General features: G+C 44.2%; 2 protein-coding genes and 1 long non-coding RNA gene across 13 annotated transcripts in view; 2 read left to right on the plus strand and 1 right to left on the minus strand.

Annotated features, from left to right (window-relative positions):
• The first annotated feature begins 1,514 nt into the window (after positions 1-1,514).
• Positions 1,515-12,494, plus strand: LOC137860502 (torsin-1A-interacting protein 1-like). Of its 2 annotated transcripts, none has more exons than XM_068690800.1 (6): positions 1,515-1,785; positions 1,884-1,952; positions 5,193-5,315; positions 6,608-6,664; positions 8,801-8,872; positions 9,972-12,494. In XM_068690800.1, the coding sequence occupies exons 1-6, from the start codon at positions 1,653-1,655 to the stop codon at positions 10,757-10,759; spliced, it is 1,242 nt and encodes a 413-aa protein (XP_068546901.1). In that variant the 5' UTR covers positions 1,515-1,652; the 3' UTR covers positions 10,760-12,494. The 2 variants fall into 2 exon arrangements, with proteins under 2 accessions (XP_068546901.1, XP_068546902.1); XM_068690801.1 differs by having other exon boundaries at positions 5,196-5,315.
• Positions 10,641-17,828, minus strand: LOC137860503 (uncharacterized). 3 transcript variants are annotated; one of them, XR_011098952.1, is made up of 4 exons: positions 17,455-17,828; positions 15,954-16,012; positions 15,155-15,291; positions 10,641-10,777 (listed from the first exon to the last, which is right to left on the minus strand). It is a non-coding gene; the product is annotated as an uncharacterized lncRNA (long non-coding RNA). The 3 variants fall into 3 exon arrangements; XR_011098953.1 differs by lacking the exon at positions 10,641-10,777 and adding an exon at positions 13,084-14,188; XR_011098951.1 differs by lacking the exon at positions 15,155-15,291 and having other exon boundaries at positions 10,643-10,777.
• The window catches only part of CEP350 (centrosomal protein 350), a 71,787-nt gene continuing 65,298 nt past the window's right edge, over positions 15,162-21,650 (plus strand). For 6 of the 8 annotated variants that reach the window (XM_068690789.1, XM_068690794.1, XM_068690791.1 and 3 more), the window contains exon 1: positions 18,090-18,200. In XM_068690789.1, the coding sequence (XP_068546890.1) occupies positions 18,124-18,200 (77 nt within the window). In that variant the 5' untranslated portion in view covers positions 18,090-18,123. Of the gene's footprint in view, positions 15,302-17,016; positions 17,524-18,089; positions 18,201-21,650 lie in introns of those variants that run through there. The other 2 variants (XM_068690792.1, XM_068690793.1) reach the window with 2 other exon arrangements.

Here is a 21,650-nt window from a genome sequence, read left to right on the forward strand (position 1 = left end):
AACCCTTTTACCATCCACAAATGGCTGACACAAGGCACAGGGAAAGGTGACTGAAGCAGTGCCAGTACAGGGCAGAGTCTGGGAGTGGGACTCTTCAATTTGGGGAGCAGAAGGCTGACAGAGGGGAGGGCTGATCCACGTGGAGTTATTGTTCACCAAACCCCTCATTACCAGAACTTGAGACATTTGCAAAACAGGCAGCAGGTTAGGTTTGAGTGAACAGAAAAAAAGTACTTTTTTTATGCTATGTGCAAGACACTTCCAGACCTTCCTGGCACAGGGGTGATGGGGGAAGAGTTTCGGGATTAGACTCATTTTTGGACACCAGGTCTGTAAAAAGTTAGTGCAGGACTGGGTGGGGAAATATCATTTAGGTGAAGTGCAAAAAGCCCAGCCCTATGCCATGGTCTGCTCTCCTTCTGCTCCCACAGCATCCTGAACTCCTGTACTGGTGATGCACTGGGTCTGGCTGGGATGGGGCTCACTGTCCTCATGGCATCCCAAAAAGTGCTGTGCTTTGAGTTTTGGCTGTTGCTGAGCAGTGCTTGCACAGCATCAAGGCTCTCTTTCCAGACCCCCAAAAGCCAGTAGTCCCAGACAAGAGTCTGGGAAGGGACACAGCTGGGACAGCTAACCCTAACCGCCCGAAGGGATACTCCATGCATTATAACCTCAAGCTAAACCCTAAAAACTGAGGGCAAGCAGGAGCAGGGGCATTTGCTATGAAAGCATTTGTCTTCTGAAGCAATTGCTGTGTGTGCTGAAGCCGATCTTCCCAGGAAGTGGCTGGACATCACCTGCTGATGGAAAGCAGAGAGATTTTTTTCTTGCTTCCGTGAGCAGCCTTTGCTTTTCTTTCATTAAACTGCTTTTAATTAATAGTTTAATTAATCTTGACCCTCACTTTTCTTCTTGTGGGCAACGTGATACAGCTTGGTAGCTGTAGTTGCACCAGGTCACCTGCCAGGTCAGAGATTAGAAGCCGTGCCTCCAGCAGGTCTTTTCCTCCCTACTTTGAATTGCGCTAACAGTTCGGCTGTACTTTGAAACCTCCCAACGCGGCATTTATTGCCTCATTTGGTTTTGCTTTAGAAAACATTGTTCAATGCCTACATTCAGCATTTACATCTTGTATGACACCTGCCGGTACAGGTGAGAGCATGCATAATTTAGTTCACAAATATTTACTTGCTTCTAGGCGAAACCGGAATGTTTACAGTGGGCTGGGATAGCATTAAAATACTTTATTGTGAAATGTGTGGATACAGGAGGCTGTCACAGGGGAGTGATTGGCGCTTCCCTCACACGGCCTCCATGCTCAATAATGGACAACATGTACAAAACAAATAAAAAATAAAAGAGAGTCCCAAATTTCGGTGCCCGAGAGGGGCTCTGCGCGGGGAGCCGCGCACAACATGGCGGCGGCGGCGGCGCCCCCTCAGCGGGGCCGCGCGCAACATGGCGGCGGCGCTGCCCAGGGGCCGCCCCTCAGCCCGCAGGAAGCGGCGGGGCCGCTGCGGGAAATGAGGCAGCCGGGGCCGCCCCCGCCGCGCCGAGGCGGCAGCTTCGGTCCCGGGGAGGCTCCGAGCGAGGCGGCGGCAGGGAAGGGCAGGGCTGAGGGGAAAGCGGTGGTTGCCTGAAGCGCCAGCGGCATGGTGGGGGACGGCGACGAGCGGGCTCCGCCGGACGCCCCCGAGCTGAAGCGGCGGCGAAAGAGCCCCCGCTTGGCGGAGGCGGCGGAGAGGGAGGCCGAGCCCGAGCACGGCTCCGGTGGGGCGCCGGAGGGTGAGCGGCGTGGGGGATGCGAGAGGCTTTGGGCAGGGGACGCGTGGAGCTGGAGCCCCCTCGGGGGTCCCGCTCGCCTCACGCGTGTGTCGTTGCAGGGGGCGAGCTCGGCGTGCTGAGCCCGGAGCGCCTGACCCGGCCGTCGATCCGAGCCTGCAGGGCGTCAGGTGAGTGCGGGCTCCCGGCGGTGCCTAACACCCTCCTGTGCCGCCGGCCCCGTCACAGGGCTGCGGGCAGAGGGCTCCGCTCCCTTCCCGTTGTGTCTCCTGAGCCGCCTGAGAGCTTTCACCGCGGGGAAGGCTCGCCCTGAAGGAGGAAGGCGGAGGCTGTGGGGAAGGAGGAACCTCGGCGTTAAGCGGCGTTAGGAGTCAGGGTGCCACTAGTTAGCGCGTAAAGCGCAACGTAAAAAAAGCACAGCTGGTTAGCAGGTGGAAAAGCTTCGTCTCTGGAAAAGCCGTGGGAAGCCGCTGCTTTAGGAAGTTCGTCTGAGTGGATTTATTTATTTATTTATTTTCCTGAGGGCATCTCAAAGGATGACGATGGGGGAGAGATGCCCCCACCTCCCCAGGCTTTCAGCATCAGTGGCATTTGCTTATAAAATCACAAAACAGTTTGGGTTGGAAGGGACCTTGAAGCCCACCCGGTTCCTCCCTCAGCCATAGCCAGGGACAGCTCCCACCAGCCCAGGTTGCCCCCAGCCCTGGACACCCCCAGGGCTGGCGCAACCACAGCTTCTTTGCACAGTCTCTGCCAGGGCCTCACCACCCTCACAGTAACGAATTTCCTCCTTATTTCTAATCTAAATCTACCTGTTAGTTTAAAGCTGTTAACCCTTGCCCTATCGCTACACTGATAAAGACAGTTACGTACACGAATGTTGTAAAATGTGAGACTATACTGCTTGATATAGAAGTGAAGGAGTAATTACCCCCATCACGGTGCTGCTCTCTGTAGCTAATGTTGTATTCTTCTGCAGAGCTCAGGGAAGACTGGGGGAATGCAGGGCCTGTGAGGCGGCAGGACAAGGAGGGTGGATCTTCAGAAGGGCTTTTATAAGGGCTTTGTTTCTTTGTAATTGTCATGCTTCCTAGGGAGCAGCGTGGAAATGAAACCATGAGCGGGGGAACTGGCTTCTGACTTATGCTTAGAGGCTTTAAATATAAATTAGGAAACCTGTTTCTAAAGTTAAAGAACTTTAAGAGTGTAAAAACCCTGTCTCAGATCAGGCATCTTCTTGTTCAGCTAGCTAACAGTGCACACTAGCGACCTACGCTGAATTTGTCTTAAAAGACAAAAAAAGCAAGTAGAATTTATGACTGTACAAGCAAAGGGCAAGTGATGGATGTTTTTGGCACCCGAATTTGTGCTGTCTGTAGTTGCTGTGGAATGTTGCAGGCTCATCTCTTGTGTTGAAGAAGATTGAACCCACAGGAGCAAACGTGTACCAGAGTTAAATGACCAATTTGCAGTGGTAAAGTAGTGGCTTTGTATTTTGGTTTATAAGCCTGTAGTTTATGAATGTACAGATTTCTAAACGCTTTGATTTAGCTGGTTTATGGAACGGGGATTGCAAGAAGATCTCCTGGCAGGTGACTGCAGGAGGTGGCTAGCTAGCAGGTTTAAGGTGTAAGTAAATCTTTGTTAGCTGCTCAGGAGGCAAAAATGGTCCTTAGGGCAGGAGGCTCGAGGCCTTGTGAGGGTACAACAGGTGTGTTCTGGACTGGAAGTTTTATATGTACATATTTATGGAAGTTAAACCATGCAGGGGAGGCTTACTTTCCTCTGTAGAAGTTACTGTGTATGCTGTCTGCTTGCACCAATACTTTACCTGTCTGTTGGACACAGAAGATGCTGGTCTGCAAGCTGTTAATGTAAGCAGTGAAGTATGTTTATAGCTTTCATGTTTGCAACAACTTTTTATGGAATGGTGCTTAGAAGAGGAGAGGAATGAAGAAGTATAGATTGCTTGAGCAGCCCTCTTTAAATTCATAGCTCGTTCTGGTCTTGTGATTACTAGGCAATGCTGACGGTGAGAGTTTCTTGCAAAATCTCAGTGTGTAGTGAAATACCACAGCTGTGTTGTTTGGCATTCTTGGGAAACAAGTGAATGGGAGAGAATCTCCATTCTAGCCTGGTGGAAAATAAGTCATTTAACTGATTTTTAGGACAAATTTGAAAATACATTGTCCCACTTACTACTTGCAAGTACTTTACTGTTTTACCTGTGGCATGACATCTCAGTTTAAAATTTATGGTTTTCTTCTACCTTTTTTTTCCTCCTTTATACTCTTTATATACACTGGCATGCTAGAGCCGCCAGAACATATGAGAGAAAAGGTTTTGCTCACTATTTTTGAGGTAAAATTAATAAACAGTAGGTGGCAAGATGTGTATTGTCCTCACACATGCAGTAAGAGCTCTAGAAGCACATTAAAAAAAAAATATCTGTGAAACCATAGGAGAACACAGTACTGTTCTGGTTTGTTTGATTATTTTAACAAAGCCCTGTGTGGATGTTGCAGAGGAAGCTTTACCACTTTGTATTCTCCTGTTTGCTGTTTCTTCTTGCTTATGCCCTCAGCTTGGTCACTGTATCATGATCAAGCAGTACTACAGCTTTTACTCCATACCCGAGGGGATTTGTTTTCCTTAAATCTGATTGTGCTTTGTCTTTTCAAACCTCTTTTGCTGGCCTTCTGTTTCTGACTGGCTTCCCAGCCCTGACCTTTGCTCTGTTACTTCTATGTTGACTAAGTTTGATTTCAGCATCTAAATGGCTGTGTGATTTATGGCAAACAATATAAAGGGGGGTTAGATTTCTTCCCAGCTATCTGAGGATTAAATTAGGAGCATAGGTGCCTCAGATTTCCTTTATGGTTGATAGGTGAAAAAGAGAGACAGATAAAGGACAGCTTGGGCTATTTAAAAAGGGGAATTACGTTCTAAAGTTGCTTCTGTCTCTTATTACCTCTCCATAACACTATGGAAAACATGGGACAATTATTGTTTGTTTGTAAATTGTGTGCCCAGTGCAAAAAATCGCTTTACTTCCAGGCTTGTGTTTACTAGTTTACGCTGAATTCCTTTAGTAGGGCATTTCCTAGCTCTTAGCATTTGGTATCTTGATGTCTGTTTGTTTAAAGTGGTTTTAAGCCAAAGACTCCTTAAAAAAAAGTCTGTATGGTGCAGACAGCTGTGTTTGTAGAACTCAAACTTGCCATAAACTTTTCAATTCTTAGTTTCTTTTGGTTACTTTTCTAGAAAGTAACTCTCATGAGATCGTAACTAGAAATATCACAGATTAAGATCATATATGTTCTGAAACTGTCTTGGTTCATCAGTTTCGTGATGTCACGAACACAAATGATATGGCAATTATAACAATCCTTTTTTTTTTTTTTTCCTAGTAGGCAGTTCTTCAAATTTCTTACTTCCAGAGAACTCAGCAAAGGAAAAAGCAAAGGATTATGATGGCATTGAACCCAAGAAACCAGCAGGGCATCAACCAAGTGTTCATGCACCATTAAAAGGTAACAACACTAGTTTTGTCGATGTCTTTCCCATGATGTAATAAGTGATTGCTTAATTGTACTAAAATGACATCCCTTCAGTTTTCTTAAAACAGAGAGAGTTGTTGAGTTGAAACATGAACAGATGAAGGAGTTGAAAATATTTTTTTTCAGGGTCTGCTCCTGCCTGTGAGCCAAAACTGATTGTAGTATGACAACCATCTGCTGGGGTGTAAAACCCCAATATGCAAGAAAGTGTGGTTTTAAACTTTGATAATACATAACCTTCTGTCTTCTGAAAAGCAAATCAAGATGAGTAATGTGATACCTGCTTCCAAAACTGTTATGTTGACAAGAGTGGAGCTTTAACTGCCCCCTGCAAAGCAAAACAAAACCATCCCTTCTCTAAAAAGATGAGTTAGTTTCAACTTTAGCAGGGGGAAGCTAACTATACCAAGTGTTTTAAGGGTTCATTGTTCAGGGATTGTTGATTTATATTACAGAAGCAATAGGAAAATACAACAAGGAAAAAAGTACAGGCTCCTTTAGACCAGCAGAGGGTAGTTCAGTTGCTGAAAGTGATTTGAATACATCTAAATAGATAAGCCACGTAAGGGAGGTTTTTAGGAGAGCTGGTAAATGGTTGGAGAGTAAGGGAGTTGTTTGCATTCAGTCAGTCAGTAACAGTCCTAATCACACAGTTAAATTCATTGCTTATGCAAGAGCACTGAAAGCAATTAGGAGTGCAGACTGACAAAATATAGACGCAAACTAAGTAACTGAGATGTGCTCAAGAACAGATCTCTGTCAGCCTGTTGTTTCCCAGGAGCACATGCAGGCATTTTACTCTGGCAGCTAGAAAAATGCACCCGTTTGCTGAGTTCCTCTGGGTTTGATAGCGTTGCTGTTAAGGTGGCAACTTTATAGTGTTTTTGTTTTTCCCTCTTGCTGAACAAGAGTTTCAGTTTCAAGTGTCAGACCTGGTACCTTCCAGTAGTGATCACAGAATCATGTGTTTTCATCATCATTGCATTTTAAAGAAAACGTGGGAAGAATATTCCTGTGGCATGTTGGGAAGAGCAGGGTGAAGGGCCACATTAAGCCCTTTCCATTAGATATGGAAGCTTTCTCCCTCTACAGAGCAGTCCAAGAGGCTGTCATATGGAGCAGGTTTGGTCTGTCAGTACAGTACACGCTCCTTCCCTAATAACCTTTGAAGATTGCACAGCAAGAGCTAGAAGCATTTGGGTTGTCTACTTTATTCTGAACTCTGATGTGATGACCAAGTTGTTTTATTTTTGCTTTGGTTTCAGAAAGCAAGGCTGACTTCTTTGAGAAAAATCAAGAGCACCACTCACCTAAGCCACAGAGTAAGTAGAAAAATAGATAGCTAGTCCTTCCCTGTTGGTAAGTGATAAGTACAGAATTCTTCTCCTTTCCTCTGCTTACATTTTTCTTGTGCCCTGTAACTCTCAGTCCTGGAGAGTAGAAAGGGACCCAGGAGGGAGACACAAATGGGAGCTGGAAAGCTGGTTTGTTCCAGAGCCAGGCCTTTCTGTGAGGTTATTCAACTTGCCGACCCAACAGAAAATGGCCCTTTTGCTTTTTGGCTGGGTTAGGAAGCTGAGTTGGTTCATGGGGCAGTCATAAGTGGAGAGCACATAGCAGTGGTATTGTGGGCGTGAGGGAGGGAACACAACCTTCACCTTTTGGTAGGAGTGTACCCACATCACCTTCCTCTCTAGACTTTCCCTGGGTAATGTCAGCCTTCTGTGATTTAAATTATCTGTCTGATACTCCTAGACAGGAGCAGCCTCTTTTCTATACTGGCAAATGCTCATCCAATGACCAATTCCTTGTTTCAGATTTTTATGCTGGTGGGGGACTCTTTTGTGTTTATTAGCTTGTGGTGTTTTTTTTTTTTTTTTTCCTTTTCCTCTTGGAAGAGTACTTGAAATAAGAAAAAAAAAAAAGTTCTGAATTCTAAGTAATCTTCAGTTCTTGCCATCTCAGCATTTGTTTCTATCCTGAACAGTAAAGATAAAAAACAATGTCTTGTAAATCAGAATTCATTTTGGAGAACTTGGTAGTTGACATTTTTTGAAATTTTTTTTAAACCACACTGCCTTCCATAAGAGAAGCTCATTTTGTGGTAGCTGCACATTTGTGAAACACCTTTGAAAATATGAATTGATGCAGGCTGTTCTTGCTAGTTTGATATTTTCATTCCTGTGCCAGAGGCAATATACGCTGCATGAGAGATCCTGGGTGCTTGTTGAACAAATCAATGCTTGCTGGGTGAAGAACTCTTGAAAATCAATTGACACTGAAAAGTCCAATGTGCCTAAAGAAGTTAGACCTTCTGAGTTAGGCAAAACACATGATTTGCTTGGCTTTCATTGCAAATTGCCTTGTAAATCAGGCAAGATTTAGAGGTAGGATAGAATCTGTTATTAGATTGTTCATTGAAATATGTTTTCCTTAAGGATATGAATCACAGCCGTCTCCTAAATGTGAAAACTAGTCTGTGCAAACAGGGTACCCTGTAAAATACAGAATGGGGATGATTCTGATCTGTTAACTACTAGACTTGTGACAGCTTAGCCAGCTACAAGCTCCATGTCTTTGCCCTACTGAGGGTGGAGGGAAATTGCAGAACAGAGCAGCTCATTAAGCTGGTTAAGCTTTGGCTTAAACCAGAACTGCTTTTAGCACCTACTGTTATTACATTCATACAGAAGCAAGGTTGTTGTGTTTATTTTACTTTTCTTGAAATAACTACTACAGGGCGTGTTTGTTCAATTTATTCTTAGTAGTGTCATTGACAGTATCCTGATTTGGCTATATATTACTTTTGAATCAGTGGCTGTAGTTCTCAAGGAGCCAGAAATTCTCATGTCTTTTTAATTAACTGCCTAAATGCAGAAAACATGCTGACCAATAATTGCTCTGTATATATTCATACAGGTCTCCTGGGAAAGTTGTCCGTAGCGCTCTTTGATGGATTGTGTCTGTACTACTTTGCTGTCTGAACCCATTTAAATAAACAGACCAAAAGTATATTTTAAGTTGAAAGCTTGCATTTTTCTTTAAAAGCACAATTCATCCCAATAAACTGAGTGACGGTGAAGCAGGTCTCTCAACCAAGCTAGCTGGGAGGGGATGTGAGACTGCCTTTAAAATGCTGCTTTTCTTTTCCTACCTAAATCTTGCATTACCTTGTTTTCATTAAACTTATATTAAGTTTCAATTTTCTGTCCCTCAAATTCTTGAGCAATATGGGGGAACTTAAATGGGGCGTGGTATCCTTGTGCAGACCATAACAGGTTGTTAAATCTGCCATTTTGTCATCTTGTACTTGAAATGTTTGAATTTCCATTGAAGCTTTCCATCGAAGGTGATGCAGTTCTGTGACTTCAACTCCCTGCCAAATTCCCCAATGGAAGATTGCTTCTAATTGTTGTCTTACGTGTTTTTCTCATGTTGCTTTCTTAATCCCTTAACAGGTAGAAGTAAATTTCGAGACCAACCCAGTATAGTGAAGCAGTCACAGAAGCAGTCACAGCGTTTGGCCAAAAGTAAGACTTCTGCTTTCACTTTTATTTCATGCTTGTGTTACATAAGCTATTCCCATGCTTGTCCAAGTAGTAGATTTCTTGGTTGCTGGTGTTAAACTGATGGTCCTTGCCAGAACAGATGCTTTGCTCACTAGCGCATGTGTTTTCAGTGCTAAGGAAGGAGTCTTGTACAATAGGTAATGCTGCCACCCAAATTTAAGGTCTTTAATCTGTAACGTCTGTGAGATTTGCTGCAAGATCATCACTAGGCCTGCCTCAGTTTTATTCTTATTTAATAGCTGTTGTGTTGCTGTCCTGGTAAAGGTTAGGACATAAAAAGGTAGTGTGGGGTATAGTTCTTTGCTGTTGCCAGGGTAGTTGGTGTGTTTTGTTACTGATTTTATTGGAGACAGGATCAAGCCTTATGTTTGCAGTAGGTCAAACAAGTGTTAGTTTAACTGTTCAAACACAAAACCAAATCAAAATATCTGATATTCTGTATGCTTGCTGTGCGCTGTTTGCCATGTATATTCTTTGTGAAGCTGGCTGATGCAAAGAACGCAAAGGTTTTCTGATAGTGTCGAGCACCAGTGTTTGAGATGCAAATACTGCTGCAGAGACCATTTTTATTCCGTAAGAGTACAGGGAGGACAAACAGCAACACACAAACAATCCTGGTGCTGCCAGATTTTCTATCAGGCTCTTTCTACGGAAACTAAATGTAGGAACAAACTTGATCTTCCTGAGAACCATTATAATTGTTAGTTTGGGTTTGGTTAAATAAAGGGTGGATTTTCCAGAAGAGCTCCTTCTTTCAGAAGGATGTCCAATTTCTTAGTCAATCAGGAAATCCTTCAAAATGTCCTTTTTAAATGATGACTCTTCACTAAGTTGCTGCAGAAGTGAAAGGCTTTGTTTTAACCTGGAAAAGTGAAACCTGAAAGGTTTTCTTTTAACCTAGAACATCTTTATGTTCTTCAACTGCTGTACCAGTAGCTTGAGAGTGGGATGATTTCATTGACCTCTACTGTATGCTCTTTTTTGTTTGTTTTTACTTGTTGGCTTCTTATTCCTTTTAAAAACATTATTTTTTCTTCCTGTTTGCACCTCCTTTCTATAGAGGATGGTGGATCAAGGAGTGGATTTCCAAAGGGATGGACTTTACTGGTTCTGTTAATTGTCGCAGTGGCATTTTATGTCTGGTGGACGGGAATGTTAACAACTTCGTCAAGTAGAACTACTCAAATTCTGCAAGTGTTTCGGGCCCGGATGGATAAACTCAAAGAAACGTATCAAAGTCAGGACCCCAGTCTGTGGAGAAAAACCCACATGTTCCTTGAGAAATACCTCAACGTTTCCCAGCTGCACACGAAGCCAGCCATCTTACTGTTCACAGCTGGCCAAGAAGCTGAGAAAGCGCTGAGGTGCCTCAGTAATGAGATTGCTGATGCTTTTGCCTTCTCCCAGAATGCTACTGCAATCAAAATTAATGGGGCAGACAAAGCCGAAATGGATAGTGACGATGTTAAGATGGAAGTAGATACCCAGCTCAGCTCTGGGTTCAGCAAAGGCAAGAAGGTAGCAGTGGTGCATCGTTTTGAGTTACTGCCTGCAGGCTCCACCTTGATCTTTTACAAGTACTGTGACCATGAAAATGCAGCATTTAAGGATGTGGCTCTTCTGCTGACTGTTCTCCTGGATGAGCAGTCACTGGGAAAGAGCCTCACTGTGCCAGAACTTGAGGAGAAAGTGAGGGATTTCCTTGAGACCAAGTTCACCAGTTCGGATGTTCCCAGTTCTTACAATAGCATGGATACAGATAAGCTGAGTGGACTGTGGAGCCGTATCTCTCACCTTGTGTTACCTGTTAGGCCTGAAGAGGGCCTTCCTATGGAGGGATGCACATAAAAGTTCTTAGAGAGGACTCTGGAAAGGAGGAAGACAAAAAATATGTTGTAATGGCTGAACAGGGAAAAACCTACTGTGGCTGCTGAGCTCAGGCAGCACAAAGTCCTTTCTGTGCAAAGAAATTTCACCAAGTAGCAGGGTTGCTTCTACTAAAGTAACTGGGACTTCTCTAAATAAACTGCAGAACGTAAACAAGGAATGTGATTGTTCTTGGTAAGTTGTCTTCAGTAACTTACTCAGGTTTGGTGTCCTGCAGTTAGAAGCAAGCATCCGCAACTGCAGAAACACTCATCTGCTCATGAAACTTTTGGTGCACTGTTGGCTTTGCTGTGAAGATCAGATCCCTTTCTGCTGGTGGATAAAAACTAATATCACATGTAACAAGGTAATGGAATGTAAAAACATCAGCTTCATCTTCCAGAATTGCTTACTTTTCTTATAATACAGTGAAAATTATAAAGTGATGTGGGTCTAAACACAAGTTTTTTCTTGGTCCCTTTAACTACAGCGTAGATGTCAGCTGTCTCTGGAGACTTCTAGAAATGGTGAGAATTGCTTGAGAGATTTGTGACTTTTGGAGGACCTTTCAGCAAGCATTTCTTTCTAAAATGAGACAGCCCCAACCAGTCAGGAGAGTGAGAAAAGCTGGAGTTCAGACATTAATTTGAAGTTAGTAGTAGATGTCAGGTAAATGATCCCTTAGTTCCTCTTTGCCTCACTGCGTCCAAGAATTCTCTGCTGTTTGTCAAAGTTTTGCGAGTCTTAAAACTTGGGGAAAAATGAAAAAGTCAGCCACATGTGTACTAAAGACATGTTACATCTTTCCAAACAAAAGTTTAGGAAGATGTAATTATTTCTTCCTTTAATAAGATAACTATTTTTGCATCGAGAGAATTTATTTATTTGTGGTACTCAGTATACTAGAAGACGGATCTTTTTTCATGTGTCTGCATATAACCTGCTGCTTGCTGCATAAGCTTTTAGTGAAGAACAGATTTGCAACGCGTGTTTTTAAAACATATTTTTAGAGTGCCTCCTGCCAAGAATCCCTCATATCAAACTAAAAACATGTATGTGTTTCTATTGTAAATATTTTGTGTAAAAAAAAAAAAAAAAAAAAGTGAATTGCAGCACTTCCATTTCATTGCTGTTAGTGTATGCTCTTGAACCACTGGTCTAAGTGCATTCAGTTTTATTGAGTTTGAATGAATGTGTGAAGACTGTTCTCAAATTAGTGGGACATTTTCTTGTATCAGCTGAGATTAGTGGTTCTTGGACCTATCCTTTATTCACAAGTCCCTTGAGCTGTCCTGTAAACATCCTCGTTAACTAGGAAAGCCTCTTGGAGGTGCTGGAGCTTCAGACTTCTCTGCGCAAGCAAAGGTTTGGGGTGTGATGTGGAATTGACCAAAATCACCTTAAGCATATAAATAAACATAAAAGAACACAGTTTGAGAGACACATAACTGTGGTCACTTAAAGCAGTGGTGAATTTGTTTTGACCACTGAGGTCCAGCATTGACATGGAAGTGCTGCTGTTCCAGATGTATAAGAATAGCTCAGGAAGGACAAGATGGCATTCACATTTTGAACATTTCACTGGACAAATGCATTTTAAAAAAAAACAAACTGTGATTTATTTCTGAGTGTACCCTGATAGCATATCTGCTTGTATATTATGTAAACTATTTTAGTAATCATTAAAAATAAATTTACCTGTTTGTTTTATAAAACATTTTCAGATTTGTCCATTGAATTATATGTGCTCAGACTTTCTGGCTTATATGTTTAAGGCTATTCCCTTATCTTTGACCAGATACATACAACTAAAATAAGACCTTTTGTGAAATTTAGAAGTTCTAAGACACTTGAGTGGGGTGAATAGTATCTGGGTTGTTCTCCAGCTGGATGTGATTCAGGAAATTGTAATAGCTCTGAATTTTCTCTTACTTGGTGTTCTTGTAGTGTTTCTCAGGTCTCATTTCAGCTGGAATTTATGTTAATGTATAGTTCACTTGTTTCATTAGTTTGATACCAGAGTCAGCAGATGACTAAAGAGATGACTTCACTCGTGTCCCATTTCTAGCCGCATCTTCCTGTACCTTCTGGGCCAAGTTAGTGTGCTGTGAATGGCTGGAGGGGCAGGTCTTAGCTAAAATAGCTTAGAAAAAACGGATGCACTTGGCAGAATTGCCATCCACACACACACAAAAAAAGCTACGACATGAAGGCAGAAGATTCCATGCTCTTATACTAACAAAATATATAATTCAGTTTACTCTCTTTTATTAACTCCACCCCCCATCCCACCCTCCCAGACAAAGGATATTAAAGAATGATGTTCCCCTATTTCAAGACAAAATAGAAAGGTGTCTGGAAGCTAAAGACTTAATGCTCTACTTGGTGCTGTGACAGACAAGAATTACGTTTTTGGTAATTGTAGGGAAAGTGGAATGTATTTCCATATATATGCTCTGGACAAAGTAAAAGCAAGCCCCTTCTGGAGGAGTGGGAAGGGTCGGAATTAGAAGACAGTTCCTGCTGGTGAAGAAGTAGGTCCTGTTTGTGGCTTTGTCCCTAAAAGTCTCTCATTAAGTATCAGCAGGTAGTTAAGTCAGATCTCATTAAGTAACTCCTCCTCAGCCAGAGGTGAAGAGTAATACCTGTCTGTTGCTCACAGGCAGCTGATTACTATCCTCCTTGTATTATTATTTCATTGCCTGCAGCAGATAGAGAGCCAGCTGATGTTTTCAAAATGATAAAATGCTTTGGCTACTTCCAGAGAAATCTCATTTCTGAAGTTGACTCCTTAATTGTCAACAACTCAGCAAATCAAATAGCCTGTGATAGCAAAGCTGTGGTTATAGACAGCAAAGACACCAGGTCTGGCCTTGAGGCTGAAAAGGGGATGATTCTTGTTCCGTGGGCTTACATCATGTAAACTTTGGGTAGAACGTGATTCTAGGGGAGCAGAACCAGTCGAGCTCTAATTTGTAGACAAAACAGTACAGAACACTTATTTCCCAGCACTCTGCAAATTGGATTGGAAAATGCTGTGCTGTTCTGGTAATAAGAAATAGCAGCACAGATCATTTGGTTGTGCTGAACAGTGAACTGTGTGCATTACTAGAAATAGATTTCTAACCCTTTAATACAAAATTCTGAAATTACCTGTCTACTGTTGCTTTTATTGCTTTCTCCACCAACCGACTCAGGAGCTTGCTTTTCCTGGAGTGAGACACCCAGGAAAGAGAAACTGGGATTTTGTCCCGTTAGGGATCTTTTCCCAGGGCAGTCGAACTGTTCCTCATGTTGTGAGCAGATGGACAGACGCCTGGGAGCTTGCAAGAATCCCCTGCAGGTAGCCAGTCCAAGCAGAGCAAAGGACAGGGGCCCTTTTCTGCAATTCCTGCTGTTGCCTTTGTGCACCTAGGGGATGGCAATACTTATTTTGCCTTCAGCAGCAATTGATGTAAAAGGGACTTAACACAATGCATCACCTCATCTGTTGTTACCTGTCTCGCACACCCTGCTCTGAGTCACCTTGCACTGAGCAGAGGAGTTTTGAATATGCTAAACAGGTTATTATAAGGAATAATTCCTCCCCCCCTTTTTTTTACACCATCAATAGCATTTACTCATTTTCCACTTTTTTTTTTTTTAAAGTCATGCTTTTGATATCTTATTGTGAAAAATACTTTGAAATGGTAATCGATTCAACACAAATTGGGTGTAAAAGGCAAGGTGAGCTCCACGTTACGGTAGACGCACAAGTACCTGCTGTACAGAATGAAGCTATATGCAATGTCTGTGGTGCAATCGCCATTATGTATTTAGAGAAAAATGTGGTTTTGGAGGTGCATAGTGCCAGATTCTGTGCTAAGACCCTGTAGCACAGCTGGAAGACTGAGACCAAATCTGAAGTGATCTATAGTGAGTCCTTCTGTTTTATAAGCCCAAATCACACAGAACAATTTTTCATGCATTGTTTCTTCTGTAAGACAAAGCTGCAAAATTATACGAGTATGTAGAAGGGGAAGGGAGGGGGTTCCTGTAGTCCTCACAGCTGTCCTGTGTCCTGTTTTATTGTCAGCGCCTGACAGTTGGATTTATAATGGAGTGCCTGGACAACCTCATTCCACGTTCAACAGGTGGAAGCACCCTTCCCCAAATTCCTCCATGGCTCTTGGGAGCCGTGTCAGTCAAGGAAAGGGGGGGAGGCAGGCTGGGGGGATCCATTCACTCTCTCAGTTGCAATAGCCAGCTGCCCCTTTCTAATTTTAGAAGGGGTGTGCAAGAGTAATATGGAGTGGAAAACTTTCCAAACCTCTCTCTTAAAGCTGCAATAGCCAAGTTAGTGTAAGATGAGATTGTGGCTCCTTAGCCTTAACTTACTATCTGTCTCCATCCGCCGCTTCCAGTGCTTGGGGAGTGCTTGCTGCATTATCTCCATTGCTTCGCAGATTAACGAGCAGTTCATCAAACTGGATCGGGACCGGAGTGTTCAGTTCTTCCTTTTCTCTCAGCTGTGGCTGTTTGCAGGTAAACGGTGTCCTTATTTCTAATCTTAGAGAATTACCTAAGAGTAATTTGCCATAAGAATTTCTTTCTCCTTTTTTTTTTTTTTTTTTTTTTGTGTGTGTGTGTTAGGTCTGCCTGTCAGAGCTTTATGCACACTGATAAGGAATCTTTAGTAATGCAAGGTTTTATGATTAAGTTCCACTGATACAGGGAACCGAAGCTGTACAGAAGCAAAAACAGAGTAGTCAAACATTGCCTTTTAATTTGGACTGACTGAAAAATGATTTTCGTGTTTGAGAAAATCCTAATGTGATTCCTTGTTTGCCTGAAAATGAAAAGGAGCTTGAAACTAGATTAACTGCTTCCAAGCAGAAAAGAGAAGCTATGTTTAAAAGCATAATTAAAAAGCCAATGCATTACAAAAGTGCTGAATAATTTAAAAAGGCTGCCAAGCCTGCAATATTTAGCACTGAATTTAAGTAAACACTAGGTGATGATGGGGAATGCAATAATTTAATTTGCCCTTGTCTGTGATTAGAGCTCCCATATGCTGTAGTATTACTGCCTTCATTGACTGAAATTATTGTTATTATTATAACTAACAGTTGTCTCCTGCATTTGGGAGGCACAGGTTTGTTCTTTGAGAACTCAGGGGGAACGAGGCACCACTTACCACTTTTTCCTACTGGAGCCGTGTGTGTCTTTCAGTGTTCCTGTATTTTTTTCCCTCACCTGGCAAAAACAAAAACAATTTTCAAAGGTTTAACCACTGACATCTCAAGCTTGCCTCATTTCAAAGAAGGTATGCTTACTCTGGGAAACATGCTCTGTAATTAGTTTGTGTATGTAAAGGAGCCAAATTAAGGCTAAATGGGTATCCTGTAATTGTGACATGATTAAGTTTTGAGTTGCTTAAGCTTTGTAGCTGTAAAGCTCTCTGTGTTTAGGGTGTTTTCAAATCTTGTTCCCATACTGGCATAATTTATATGCAAAATGTTCACCATTTGCAAGAGGAGGGGCTATGTAAAAGTCATTTAATCCTTTTCAGTTTAAGGGAGGGGGAAAAAAAAAAAAAAGCTCGAGTAATTTTAGTTATCCTTTAGGGGTTGGGGTAGATAACTCTCCGCCCCCGTGCTCCCCCAAGAAATTTGGCACCTGTAATCAAACAACCCTACTAATGATTGAAAACCAGAGTCTGGTGGAGTTGTAGACAAGCCCTGAAGGAGGCATTCCCAAAATAACTGTAGGAATAATTTGAATAATTTATTTTTTTCCTATTCTAATGACTTTCCTTCTTCAGTGGAAATTATTTTGTTACAGTAGGATAACATCTTAGACCTATTTTTGAAATGTGGGTGGTTTTAATGCACTTTTTGGGGGAATATATGTAGCAGCAGGTAGCATGCTAACAAACTCTTCCTGGTGTGTAATATGTAATAACTATTAAAAGTGAAATTAGGTCTGTGGCACTTAGTCACCTCTGTGAAGTTTGGCAAACCTTTTGTTAATATTTAAACTCAAATTTGGAAACCGGGAGTAATCAGAGCTGCTTTCATTTTATTGGAAAAAAAAAAAAAAAAGTTGCTGTTTTTATAACGATGATTTGGCTGTGAATACAAACGCCCGAAAGATGGGGTTCTAGTTTCGACGGGAGTTATTTGGCGAACGCGGCAGCACAGAAGCACTGCGAAGCGCTCCCCTCACACCAAAACCCGGGCACCCTGCCCTGCCGCTGCTCCCGTTGCCACAAGGCTCCTACGGGGGCCGAGGCACCGACACCGGGGGAAAAAAGAGGCGAGAAGCCGGGAGGGGGACGCGGGACGACGGCGTCCCTGAGGCGGGGACCCGGGCCCTGGCTGAGGTAGGCCTGGCGGAGCGGGCCGGGCAGGCCGCGCCACACACAAGATGGCGGCGAGGCCGGGAGGGAGGCGAGCGGAGCGGCGCGGCGCCGCCATCTTGGTGAGGTCTCCGGGCGGCCGGTTCTCGCGAGATTTGCCCGGCAGCTCCCGCTCTCGCCGCCGCCGCCGCCGCTCCGTGTGAGGCGCGGGCCGGTAATGGCGGCGGGCCGGCGGCGCTGAGGCAGCGCGCAACGCAACGGCGGGCAGCCGAGCCGAGCTCGGGGCGCCGCCCGCCCCCGCCGCCCTTCCCTCCGCCCCCGCGGCATGCCCCGCGACCTGCCCCCGGGGCGGCGGGCGTCGATCCGCCGCTGCTGCTGCTGCCGCCGCCGCCGTCGTCGTCGCCAGGTGAGGAGGCGCCGGGAGCGGCCCCAGGCCTCGCTGCGGCCCCGCCGGGGACCGGCTGAGGTGGAGCCGGGGCGGGGCCGGCGGCGGGGGCCGGGCCGGGCTGGCGGGGGCTCTGCGGGCCGGGCCGGGCCGGGCCGGGCTGGGCTGGGCTGGCGGCCCTGCCGGCTGTCACCGCGCTCGGCCGCCGCTGGGTCTGTCCGCTTGATTTCTGCTTCGTTTTTTTGGGGGGGGTTCTCGGTGCCTCTCCCTTCGCTGGGAGAACCGCCCGGAGCCGCTCGGTGCCCCGAGCAGGGCTCGCCGCCTGCCCCAGCCGCTCACCGGGCCCGCAGCCGGTGCCCCCGGTGCCGCCGGGCCCGTGGCAGCGCCGAGGCTCGGGCAGGGCTGCGGGAGGGCAGCGCCGGCTGTGCCCGGACCTCCCCAGCGCCTTCTGCCTTTACTCAGGCCGTTCCTTAGCATCAAGAGTCCTAGACGAGCGTGACTGCGGCTTTATTTTTTATTATTATTTTTATTATTTTTTATTTTTCCCCCATGGATGGGGTTGGACGCGATGCCTCCTGTTGATGCAGACGCCCGGAGCGGTTGGTCGCTGCCCGCCTTAGGATGGAAGCCGTATCTCAGCAACCAGGCGTCTCCTGGCACGCTGCGTGCCCGCTCGCCGAGGTTTCCGAGCGGAACAGGTGAACTCCCCGGCGTCTGGGGGCTGGAATTTGACAGCTCGACCAGGCAGCGCTGTGCTTTGGTCGTCTGAGACTCCTTCGTGGGGCTGCAGAGCGTAGAGGCTCGAAGGCTGGCTTGAGAGCCCGCTGCCACCAAAAGGGTGGCCCAAACGCGCGTGGAGCTGCGGCTGGTGGGGCGCTCGGTGGGTGGCTGGTGAGCTCAGCGTGCTGTCAGCCCGGCCAGGCTCGGTTATACAAACTGCTCGCTGTTCCGTGTAGTTCTGATTGCTACAACAGTTTCATTAGGTAATGCTTCAACTAATTAAATAAAACAGAGGGTGTGGCCACGCTAACACTGTAAACTGTCGAAGGCTTCAGTTTCTGCTAGTGACGCTGCCTTAAACAAAGGTATGCTGCATCCACTAAGTGGAGCAACTTAATTTCGATAGTATGACACATTTCTGCACCGGGCCAGGGTACTGTGGAAACTTTACTGCTGATTGGATTAGATCTTGTGGTGCGCTGCCTAGGCTAGGTGTGGTGGGAACTGGAAGAAACATGGTTTATAAATTATAAATCATTTTGTCTGCACGTATTTGTTCTACGAAGCTATTGCATAGCTCAGTTTTGTCGCTGGAACGCAGGGAAGGCTTTACCAATATAAACAGCCCTAATGTGGGAAGTGTCTTTCAAGTCTTGGAATAACTTTGTCAGTGATGTGTGCCACTGTGATAGAATTATCCTTTGTGAACTAAAGAATGGAAAAGAGCCCAATCTTGAAACTGCAGCATCTTCTTCTCTAAAGAGTCAACTTCTCTTCTGGCAACTCAGGTATAAAGTACTCTTAGCATTTTCTCACACCTCTCTGCTGGACTAACTGCTGGTTTCTGCCGGGACAGGTTTGTTGTATCAGACACCTGAAGGTAAAAGCCACTGACATGATTAGTCTGCTTGACTTTGGGTGCTCAGCTGAGGCTGTAGTCCAGTTGACATATCTGAAGTTAGCACGCTTGGTACCAGTTGAAGTGTTGGTGCACAAAGATCTCTGTTTTATAGTACCGTGTCCATGGCAGTTAAGCGAAGCTGCGCAGTGTCAGGTGTGTGAGTGTAACGTTTTGCTGCTGCTTCTTTCCCCACTTTAAGCTGTGCTGGCATCGACCCTTCAGCAATCCGCTTCAGTCTGCTAAACTGGTGGAAAACTAATCCAACGACCAAAAAAAAAAAGTGAATAATTTTCTGCTGGGTTAGTGAGTTGAACTGGCTCATCATGCAGTCAGACGAGCATTGCATCTATCACAGAGGAGCAGCAAGATAGTTAGGGAGGAATGTATGGATTCCTTCACTGTCATCAAGTTGCTAAATTTGCTCAGTGTTACCTTAGGAAGTAAAGGAGAAGAAGGAGTAAAATGGCTTGTTTTTTTTTTTTTTTTTTTTTTTTTTTTAAATCAGTACAGCATTGTTTAAAATGTGCTGCAGAGGTACTAAGGCTAATACAATTTGTGCTGTATAAACCAGTATACGCTGTGTTAATGAGAAGAAATAGAGTGGTATAATTACGATAACAGAAGTTGAGAGCAGAGAGAGAACTTCCCTGGTACAGTTACTATATTAGGATCAGAATGTCTCAATGTAATATTTATCTGTAGACATAAGTGCGTGGAAGATCTGTGTATCATTGTTCTAATGATGTAACAGACTTTAATGAACAACTCTGTCGAGGATAAAATTACTTGTAAGCTTACGTCTGAAACCTTTGTCAATATACTGCAGAAAGAATACAGCAAATAAATTAACTGATCAGTTCTAGGAGTCAATTGAAACTTACCGACTGCTGACAGATTCTGGCTGTGTTTTAGCTTTTTAAGAACAGGCTCACTGAGGACAAGATTTCACGCAAAGTGTGATCCATGGCAAAAAGGTGCCCAAGTTTAAAACAAAAACCCAGACCTTTTTCTCTGATATTTCCTGCTTACATTAATGTGATGTGTTAGGTTTGCTGGCAGGAAAATACAGCAGGTGGAACTGTCATACCAAAACAGAAAAATCTGAATTTAGTGGTCAGGCTCTTACAGCATTTAATGGGATGGAACAGTAATTATTTAAATAGGAGAGAATATATATATATATATATATATATATATATATATATATATATATATTTTTTTAGCAAGTTCAAGAAAAAGTCATCTCAGCTCAGCCCTAGTGCCAGTCAGCAGTGTGCTGGTGGCTACTCTTCAGCTTGTGTGTAGCTGGTGTTTTTTTTTTGTTTGTTTTTGTTTTTTTTGTTTACTTTGAATTTGCTGTTTGTTTTCTTTGATGGTGTTTTGTTTTGTTTTGTTTTTTTCACCTCTGAAATGTTGCTATTGAGACACTGTGCTTCTGAACACAGTTTCAGAGCAAAGACTTGAGAAAGCGACTTTCCCTGAAGTTTTCATGCACTTCAGTGATGCGCTGGAGAACACAGTGATTGACCTGCAGATGAGGTTGCTGCTCTGCTCACGTGTCCTTCGTATTGTTGAAGATTGCAAGTTGTATCGTACACTCTCAAAATTGGCAGGTCTGGTTGTTGTACTCAGCCAAAGGAGTTGCCTATAAAGTCTAAGACTGTCTTGGTGTGGTGTTCCATGTGGGATGAACGGTGTAGGATGCTGGCCCTTCGAAGGCAGGGCTTGGTGAAGAAGTTGAGCTTATTCTGCTGAATGGATTTATTCTGGGCTGCAAGGGGTGAGATCTTCCAACGTGCAGTTTGCAGTCACTGGAGATGCAGTGAGTGAACTTGTTTTATGAAGGCCGAGGCAACAAATGCCAGAGTGTTTTATCGTTCCTGAAAGTAGGATGTGTTGCTTCTTCCCTTCTCTGTCATAAACGCAGAGATCCTCCTAGTCAAAGGCAATACAGAACTCCTGAATGGATAGGCAAAGCCTTGTGTGCATCTCCGTACTAAATGGTGCATTGTCTGTGCCTTTGTACTCTGATTTCTTCACGAACAATGAATCAAGTTACGTTAGCTGTCACAACACTCGTTTCAATGGATTTCCTCAGAGCACCTCCTAGCATGTGATGCAGCAGAGTAAGACATACAGTACGTTTTACTTTTGGTTAAACTACTCATCTATTTTTTACTTCCAGCCGCTGTTTTTATATCGCCTGTGATGAAGCAGGGATGCTTTTGCAAGGTGCCATATCTTCTCTCAGCAGAAGTGTGTTGTAAATATCCATCCTCAGCTTCTACTTGGACAGAATTGTTCAGTAAGGTTTCATTTATAGAGGAATCTTCAGTGTAGTTGGGATGCAAATTTAGTAGCTGGCTTATGTCAGTGGTTTCGTCTTAGATCTCATGCAACATGTTCCTATTTTTCAGCTATATTTTCTGGTGTTTGATGGATGTGGGACTGTTGATATCATTTATCTTACTGGTTAATGGTTACAGGTAGTGATGTGCTTTGACATTTTTGCTGCTTTTCTATCTGC

The sequence above is a fragment of the Anas acuta genome, chromosome 8 (genome assembly GCF_963932015.1).
Source record: "Anas acuta chromosome 8, bAnaAcu1.1, whole genome shotgun sequence".
NCBI lineage: Eukaryota > Metazoa > Chordata > Aves > Anseriformes > Anatidae > Anas > Anas acuta.

What these genes read in the sequence shown, in the direction of transcription:
- LOC137860502 (XM_068690800.1), top strand. Translation starts at nt 1,653, where the DNA reads ATGGTGGGGGACGGCGACGAGCGGGCTCCGCCGGACGCCCCCGAGCTG. An exon ending in CCACTCACCTAAGCCACAGA is followed by an intron (nt 6,665 to 8,800) that starts GTAAGTAGAAAA and finishes ATCCCTTAACAG; the next exon opens with GTAGAAGTAAATTTCGAGAC. An exon ending in GTCACAGCGTTTGGCCAAAA is followed by an intron (nt 8,873 to 9,971) that starts GTAAGACTTCTG and finishes TCCTTTCTATAG; the next exon opens with AGGATGGTGGATCAAGGAGT.